The following is a 9722-nucleotide window of genomic DNA, read 5'->3' as shown; positions in this document are numbered from 1 at the left end:
TATTATATTCAATAAAATTGTATGTTCCTAAATCTTGAGACACCTCATATGTAAGCTAGACAGACATTTCACCTGCTCATTACTGTGCACAAATGTACTGTATGTACTTAGTCCTAAAGAGCCCTTCTGGTGCCAGTAGATACATAGAAACATCCCAGCAGGCTGTGCTTTGCAAGCATACAAAAAAGTTTCACGCTTGTGAAAATTATTTTTCATGCGTGTGCTTCACCTCCGCTGCTACAACTCCATCCTAGGGGAATAAAATAACTGCAGTCTTTGTTAATTGATAGCCGCTTAAATTAAACAATTTTTATAGGGCAAGTAAAAACTGACTTCGGGCAAGTAGATCTCTGACCAACTTGCCCGACTGGGCAAGTGAAAAAAAACCTTAGCGTTGAACCCTGCAAAGCAAATGTAGAGGCTGGAAAGAATAGAAGAAGACAATTGATTAGAGAGAACTGTCTTGATAGAAGGAGTAAAGGAAAATAGAGTACCCAGAGGGTTGGGAATTTGGAAGCATTTACGAAATTGCAATTGTTGTAGAGAAGAGAATAAAGCATGAGATATGATAAACCAAAGAAAGGTAGGTTTGTGATTCAATAATAGCTAATTTTGTGTTGACTTGACGTTAGACATGGACCCCAAATTATTAATTTTGACACCACTTGGACCAAGGAAAGAAAGGAAAAGAGGGGAAATGGAAAAGTGGGATCAGCAGAGGTATGGAAGGAGGGGAGGAGGGGGACGAAGAAGCAGAGAAGGAAAAAAGAGAAAGGAGCAAGCGCTTGCCCTCTGACCTTTTGAGAAAAGGAGAAACAGGATGAAAAGAGAGGAAAAGAAATGGAGAGAGTCATCCATCTTTGTTAGAGGAGTCTGATGTGATAAAGCATGTCTGGATTAGAAAGAACATGAAGACACCACAGGCGACACTCACCCCTGACCTTTAAACACATACACCATGACACACAGAAACACACTCCTGGCACATGTCAGAACTTCACTTGTGGCAAAAAAGGATAAAAAGTTCCTTCTTACTTGTTTTATTATATATTATATATATTATTTGTACTGATACTTGATTCACTTTTCGTTTGGTTCATATAAAACTGATGTATTCACACTTTTTTTAATTTTGTAGGTATGAAATATATATAATAAATGGGGGCAGTAATTCAAGCCACACTTAAGTACATGCTATACAATAAACCAATACAATTACAATTCACCGCTAGTTTTTATCTGACTTCGGGAAGTACCTTTTATTTATTCTCAATGACCTTCACAGACTCAGAGGGAGAAATTTAGTAATTCCAATGAGAAATACATTTGTAGGTAGTAAAACATTAAGACTATACAACAACTTGCTATGGTCTGAGCATTACCAGCAGTGGCGTCCTGAAAGGCCATGGGGTCATTAAAATCAAAGTGTTTATCCCCTTGGGAGTACTAATGTGCTTAGCAGTTTTTGTGATGATCTGCCTATTAGATTACAATAGCACAGAGTAAAGCTCATAGTGTCCATGAGGATCCATCACACTAAATCAATATCTTACAAATGCTGGTGAACCTCTTAGAACACAACCGAAAAGCTGACCATAAGACATGAAAGAAAATTCATGCAAATCCTTTTTCCATTTACACGTCTTAGAAATTATTATCTTATTAATGTTAATAAAAAGGCACTATACTTTGCATTACTTAAGTAAGCCAATATGACAATCTTTTTGTACTGCTAAGCAACTGAAACCCGTAGATGGTGCTGTCCATGCTATGCAATTATTCTGACACGTTTCTCACATTTAGAGTCTCTCTTGACACTGGAGAAAAGTTTATAGGATTGATGGTTTAAGGGTTTACTCTCTGGGGAGAATGAATGTGCACAGTAAATTTCATTGCAATGTTTAAATTAGATTCTTTAGTTAGTACTGCCCCAGTGGTACCTTTGACCCAATGCTGAAGCTTGACAAAAGCTGAATGGGTCAGAGCAATCATTAAAAATCTTCCTCTGAGGGACGTGCATGATGTCCTCCCCATTCTTAAAGGACAACTTCGGTATTTTTCAACCTGCGCTCTATTTCCCCATGTGTATGTGTGCGTATGATTCATGGGTACCACTCGTTCTAAAATTGGTTCAGTATTGAGCCTCGGAACGAGCTAAAACAGTAATGGGGGCAAATGCGCCCCGTATAAAAGTGCTTCTTTTCACCACAGTGGCGAAAAAACACACACTTCACACACACATACTCACTTACAGTACCAAGCGGGGATGCCATCCGCCTCTCTGCTCCAACACTGACTGACAGCTGACTCCACTCATACCACACTCACCACTGCCCCAGGGCCGCTACAATATGCTATCTACAGAGATAACACTGGCGATCTGAACCGGTCAGTGGCGAAAAAAAGCACTTTTATATGGGACGCATTTGCCCCCATTACTGTTTTAGCTCATTCCGTGGCTCAATACTGAACCAATTTTAGAACGAGTGGTACCCATGAATCATACGCACACATACACATGGGGAAATAGAGCCCAGGTTGAAAAATACCGAAGCTGTCCTTTAAGTGAGGTCATTGTGTTGCTACTGGGGCAAAAAATAGTAAAACATATTAAAAGGAAACAATTAAAAATTAATGTATTGTCCGTGAGCATAATTGGGACATTTTTAGCAATGTCTACTACATACATTTAGAAATGAAAGCTGGCTTCCTGAGCAGTACATTTATTATATTGTCAAAAAAATGTTTGTGTGTCCATTTGGCTCTCACCATCGCAACTGTGTACTTGACCACATGGGGAGACCATTTTTATGTGTTGCTCTTCCTCTTTGTGAATGTTATGTGCGCAAGATGTGTGTACAGTATGGTGTGTTTCAAACTGCATGTGTCTGTGTGTCTTTTTTTTGTCAAAGTGCCTCAGGGTCTTACCATCCCCGTGGTGTCCTCATGGAGGGAGGGTTCGGTCTCTGTCGGCTGGGGGCTGAGGGCTGAGTCGCTGCTGCTTCTCACCAACAGGGGGGTGTCTGTAGAAAACACAAGGACACAAACACATCTCATATGTGCAGGTAGCCTTGAATGTTGTGTTTTTTAATTGAGGCCTACAAGACAAATAAATCACACAAAATATAAAATACTTGCCTGAGAATATTTTGCATCAAAACTATTCATACCGACAGCAATGTAAAATTTTCAGCAGTTGCAACACTTGTTCAATACAAGATTCACATAGATTCACGCCAGCTCATTCTTACAAAAAATACACCACTTTGAGGTCCATCTGGGGATGCAAGCGCTGCATCTGACGAGGCAGAGGACCAACTACAAGAATCCTATTGACCCTGAGCAGCGTGTGGCAATCTGTCTAAGGTAAGATGCTGTATAGCGTAAGGTACTGTAAGTTGTGCAGTTGAGTTTTTCCTTAAGCAAAATGTTGTGAATGAATTTGAGTTTCCTCTGGTAAACAGTTCCGCAGTGTATATGTCTATGTCTTTCAATGGAAAGGTAAGAATGGAACAAGTGGACCTTGTATGAGCTGTCTTTTTCAAGGTTGAAGGTTGAATGAAGTGAGAAGGTAAAGGGAAGCAGTACAGTTTGCCTTCTAAGTTTGGACTACAGGGCATCTGTGTTGTTGTTCCACAGAATGTGATTGGCCGATGTTTTTATTTGCAGTGAGAAAGCTCAGAAAAATTAACCTTGGTTAAAAAAAGACTACAAAGCCTTTTTCAACACATAATTTTTGTGCTTTATGTGAAAGTACTCAAGACAAAAACAACAGTTCAAAAAAAATATAAGATGAAAAGAAAACGCCCCCAGTGTGTAAGGCATTTCACTACAGCCTTACAGATGTAGTTTTATAGCTGGGACGAGTTGAAAAAGATTGTTTTAGCTGAAGAAAAACAATCTGAATGTGAGTCTTGAATGACCTACAGGAATTGTAGGGGGCTTTCACATCAGGGACCCTGGCCCTTATCTGAGTACACTTGACCCTTAAGTCCAATTCGTTTGAATTGTGTGAACCCTGTGTACTGTACCCGGGCAAGGTAAACCAATCCGTGCCTGAGTTCACTTGAAAAGGAGTATGGTTCATGAGTACTCCAGTGAGGTACACATAAGGTATGAGTACTGACTGTACCATAACATAGAAGTTGGCAGCCATTAAACACAACTAAGACGAGTTTTTAACCAGTTATGAAACGGTTTAATTTTATGACTGATTACCCAGATCCGGCTTCACTGCCGCCTTCAACGTGCAGTTTGAGCTATGGCAGGAGGCAGAGAGTTGCGCACCAGACAGCAGCGACTCCTCCTCCAGCCAGGAGCTTACTTCTTCACCTCACTGCTACACCAGTCCCTGCTGATGACGGCCCCCATGGCAGCAGTTTCCATCTCTACCGTTCTTTTCTACACTGTAGCGCAACAAAATAATGTCACGTAGGGTGATGACGCAAGGGTACACGGGTAAAGAACAACATTACTAATGTGAAAGCTGAGCAGTGGGTCAACCGTACCCAATATGAACATGGCCTTAACCCCCAGTTCTAAAAAACTTTTTGTTTTCTTTCTTTTTAGTTTTAATCTACATTAGATATGCTGTATTTCTTCAAGCTGTGCTCTTTTCCCCTCCAGCTTGCTCTGTTAAAAACCAGAGCAACCTGGCTCTCTGTCAGTCCATTATGTACACAGTGTGACTACTTCCTATCATATTGTTAATGGAACAAGAGATATTACGGAGAGGGAAAAAGCACCAAGAGAGACAAAGAATAATGCAAAAATAGTGAAAATTGATAAAGTGCATCTGCACTGCTTCATAATCTACAGCCAGTCTTTCTGACACATGCACAATACACGTGTACTCACACTCACAAAACTGCCTTAAAACTGCTCATTTTTGATGGAGTCATAGTTCAGCGAAATTCATGTCTAATAATAATCTTTTAGATGACAAGATACAGACCTTAAGCTAGTCATGGCACACTACAGAGAGGTGCTTGTGCGTGTTTTTTTCTGAGTGTCAAAGCATAATAAGGAAGAAAGAGTAAGGAGACATGAATATTTTTACTTTGTTAGGTTGACAAAATGAATTTCCTCTCTACAATGCAATGTGCCGGTGACATCAGTCCAAGTCAAAGTGTGCTTTCCAAACAAAAAACACAACATCCCAACAATCAGTGTAATAAATTAATGGGCAGGCTTTTTGAGAATGCAACGCTTCCCAAAAAATTAGTTAAAGGTATACTATGCAGAAATTGTCAGCTACTGTTTGTAAACAGTATCACTTGAGAATATGACAGTGAAAACCAACTCCAGCTTTGTCCGCTTGGCATTTAACTCCACTACTTTGCATTTTTTCAGCAGTGTGTCCACGATTTTTGTAGCTTCCTCTTGCATGCATTTTGGTTAGGGTCTGGTGCCTGGTCGCAACATTTTGGAAACTCAACTCCGGGTTTTTTTCGGACCTAATTGTATTGCGGAGTTTTGCACAGCGGCGACTGGATCTTTGCTCTCAAACCACAAAAAAGTTGTGATGGCACAACAGTCTCCTTCAGTACATTGCCTTCTGATTAAATCGGAACAGCTGAAACAAGTTGTAGGAAGCCTCCGCAAGTAATTGGTTGCTGACAGACACTCTGTGCTGAAATAAAATGTTTAATCAGCAGTGCCGTGCAATGTAGAGCCGATGCGCTGCTGGTTCTGCCGGCCTGAATAGAATATAATGTCTATAGCCTTACTGTTGTGTACAGCATTTATACGGGTCGACCCGTAACCCGCGGGACCCGCAAATGGACCTGCGGGTCGGGCAGCAGTGATCGTCTCTTAAATCGGTCTGTAAATGATATTTTGGAATTATTATTATAATCTATTAATCTATAATCTATTACTGTCATGGCATCCAAAGGTACTGATGCGTTGAGCAGGTGACAGTCCGCGGTCGTTTTCAAAACACACTTGTGTCACGCACTCCAAAAGAAACTTGTTGAAACTTTAAACAATAATTTATTGTACAAAACGGGGGAAACAAACGTTGACAAAAACGGTTCCATAATTCATATAAAATTCAAATATAATGAAAAAACAGCTACAAGTTAGAGGGAATAGTGATAAAGTGGTAAAATTTGGCATTGATCCACAGCCTCAGACGGATGCGCATTTTTAACAATGCAATTTAAAAGTTTTGATTTTTATTGATAACCTACCTACATTTACCAACAACAAAAAAACTACATTTAGCACAAAAAAAAATATGTTTAAAAAAAATTAAAAAAAACGAATATTGAATACAAAATTTTCATAACAAATACCTACCCATAGAAACGAATATTCGAATATCCGAATATTTGGGTACAGCCCTAGAAGCTACATGGGGCTTCTGCATGTCCAAGTATCCTCGGTTAGTTAAATAACCATCTCCATGGAAACTCAGGTACATCTACCATTTTTATCTTGTTAAAAAAAATAAAATAAAGGGCAATAGAGTGGTGTGACTAGTGGGCGGCGGATATTTAGTAGAGAGATAAAAGTCAAAAGAAAATAGAAACAACGAGGAAGAAAGCACGAACCTAAAATATTCACCATGGTAATGAAACATAATGGTTTCATTACTACTTCTCTACATCATCCAAACTCATCAGCCAGCACAGGCCGAGACACTTATGTGTATATATATGTCCATGTCTTCTGATTACATACTGCCGCAGTGTTATCAGAAAGTTCATTCCTGAATGTTGTTTTTGGAGATGTACATGTGCAGCACTCCATGTGTTCATTATGCCTGTGAGGAGCAGCTCTGAAAGCCTGAGTGTGTGAGAAGTTAATGTATGATCCCTTCCTTTATATCCCTTCAGTGAACACACTGGTGTTCATGCGTCCAAATGGCCAATAAGTGTCTGGTTTGCAGATCTCTGTGTGCATGTAAGTAACATATGATAGTGTCTCCTTCTTCACATCTCATCAGCCCACTGCATAAAATTATCATTTAAGAGAAGCTGATGGATGAAGCACACCACACTTTTGCCTTTGCTTCTGCTGGAGCTTGAAGAAACAGTGAAATGGTGAGAAAAGTCAACACTGTAGAAAGCTACCCGAATAAATAACATTTATTGCTGGAGGTATTATTATGTTCTGTGTGTCGCACTGCCGACCCTCAAATCTACCACCCCCATTCATAGGGCCCATCAATCCATATATACATTAAGAACGTTGTCATGTTAGCCTGTATGGGTCCACTGGGAATAAAATGAGAAAGGTGGTGGTGAGGGTGGAGGGAACCTCTGAATGAGTGGACTACTCAGAACACATGCCAAATGATATTTGCAGGGTCATATATTGATTGTCACAAAATGGACCCTTGGTGCTCTTAAGCCTGGCTGGGGGGTATGGATTACATCAAACTCCTAATCAATTTATCTCTTCAAACAAAGACAACGAAAGTTGGATAAAAGGATCGAGGACAAAGGACGTAAAAATGAAAAACAGATGGAAAAAATAGATAAAGAAATGAAGGGAATGAAGTGCGATACAAAGATGTGGATATGTCCAGGTGAAATTACAGTGATTGAAATGAATGAAGATTAAAGAACACAAAAAATCAATAGGAAAAAAGGTAAGACAAAAAAAGCAGCCTTTAAATAAAATTTAATTCAGTGCTATTAAATGTTGCTTTGCTGTAACACCTTGCCAGTATTAGACTTAAGTAGGCCTGTTAAGACTCTAAACCAGCAATGCTCTAGTCAAAATGTCTCACTGTATGTGGGTAAATGCTGGTCATGTTCTATGGCGAATCAAGATAGATACCAATGGCCATCTAGGGAAAAACAGTGATACTATTCTGTCTATATGCCCATAGGTCATCCAACATCAGTTATATTTACCAGACTGGCCTTGCAAAATGCAAAGTTACATTTTTTATCATCTAGAAATCCCCACTACCCTTTGTTTAGTTTTAATAAAATAAAAGAGCTTAAATGTCTTTTCCTAGTTTTTAAGGCTGCATCAGTTCAGTTACACTGCACATATTTAAAGAGTGTTGTACGTTTAATAATCAATAAATGTTGCATAATCTTCTCAAAAAAGATGGGAAATATCTTCTTAAAGCAAATAAATAAAATATCTCATTGTTGTAGTAACGGTAGGAAAAGAACAGCTGTTACTAACATTAACGATGGCGTCAATCAACTAAAGTTTTCCAGTGAGTTGTGACAGTGTGACACTGAACCAGCATGAACAATACAAAGACCCTTTAAAGGTCCACTGTGTAGGATTTAGTGGCATCTAGTGGTGAGGTTGCAGAGCTTTAACTTCTCCCATGTGCCATGCGTGTAAGAGAACTATGGTGGCAGACACGAAAATGCAAACAACATGGGAGACTCTTTGGGAGAGGACTCACTCCATATATGATATTAACAGCTTATTCTAAGGTAACGAAAACAAAATTATTCTTATTTTCAGGTGACAATTAACTAATGAAAACATAGCTCAGAATATTACTTATGTCAATGGATGCCCCTAAATCCTACACACTGGTCCTTACACTAAAGCTGCCAAGTAGAATTCAGCCATCATTCATTTTATCATTTTTTTTAATCACAACTTCACTTTTCCTACTCTGACATGTCACAATGTGTTCTGTGAAAATGCTGATTTTAAACATTGTCAAAATAACTATGTACAACATTTGACACTTTTCTAAAACCCCTTCATTACACTAGAGATTCTACTCATGATAAAAAGTACAGCTACAACTACCGTTGAAGGAAAAACTGTATGGTATTCCCTATCAATTCTAATGCTGATTATGTCAACACTTAACATTTGAGCAATGAGTGGTGCTCATCAACACTCCTATACCTGTTTTTGACTCTGTTTGAGTCTTTGATGGAGATTAAAAAGTGAAACATCATGTGAGCTAGTTAATAGTGATAGAAAAGAGGTAAAGAGAGCAAGAGAAAAAGACATTAGAAGCAAAAACAATGAGCTAAAGACTTACAGAGACTTGTACAGTATAGACAGTAAAAAAGAAACAAGTGGTTAGAGTCAGGGGCAAAACATTAGACTGTTAGAGAGGCCTAAATCTGACCTTCTCACACTGACAGTGATAGTTTCCAGAGTTCCGTTACCCCTAATCTACCGTGACAGTCACACATTTCTACTAATCTCTGCTGACAGGCGACCATACAGAAACAGACTAAACTTCCTGTCTTAACAGTGTCTGGATCATACAGCTAAGGCCCCTTCACTCAGGAAGGTCATACAAGATCAAATGTCAATTCTGTCAAATCGAGCAGTATAGATGCAAGATACATAATTTTTTTCTGCATTAATACATAGTATGTGGAATTAATATCTACTGCAAGGGGAAGATGAAAGTAGGAATATTACTGTAATAATATACTCCTGCTACAAGCTGCAGCCCACTGGTGGGCCTCAAAGCACCATCTTACTGACTGAGGTACTGCCAAATGGTTAGATTTCATTAAAAATCAATTTTGATCATTTATAAAACTAGTTGTTTTCATATATGATCATGCTCAAGAATTCACACAAATTAAAATAAAATGAAAATGCATAATTTCAGAGACCAGTTACATTTAAACGTCACCACACCAATCAAGGCACATCATCAGGTAGACAAACATGTTTTGCCAACCCTGCACATGGTGAGGACATACGGCCCTTAATACATAACATTTGGATTCATAATTTATTTTGATCATTACAACTTGCAA

General features: G+C 38.9%; 1 protein-coding gene across 4 annotated transcripts in view; it reads right to left on the bottom strand.

The window, feature by feature from the left end:
- The window catches only part of LOC126392868 (partitioning defective 3 homolog B-like), a 262365-nt gene that overhangs the window by 196370 nt on the left and 56273 nt on the right, over positions 1-9722 (bottom strand). For all 4 annotated transcript variants that reach the window (XM_050048554.1, XM_050048555.1, XM_050048556.1 and 1 more), the window contains one exon: positions 2929-3023. In XM_050048554.1, coding sequence (XP_049904511.1) covers positions 2929-3023 — 95 coding nt within the window. The remainder of the gene's footprint in view (positions 1-2928; positions 3024-9722) is intronic.

This window comes from Epinephelus moara, chromosome 7 (genome assembly GCF_006386435.1).
Source record: "Epinephelus moara isolate mb chromosome 7, YSFRI_EMoa_1.0, whole genome shotgun sequence".
In the NCBI taxonomy this organism is placed as follows: Eukaryota; Metazoa; Chordata; class Actinopteri; order Perciformes; family Serranidae; genus Epinephelus; species Epinephelus moara.
Note: the sequence above shows the minus strand (reverse complement) of the source record. Positions and strands in the feature narration are given on the sequence as shown.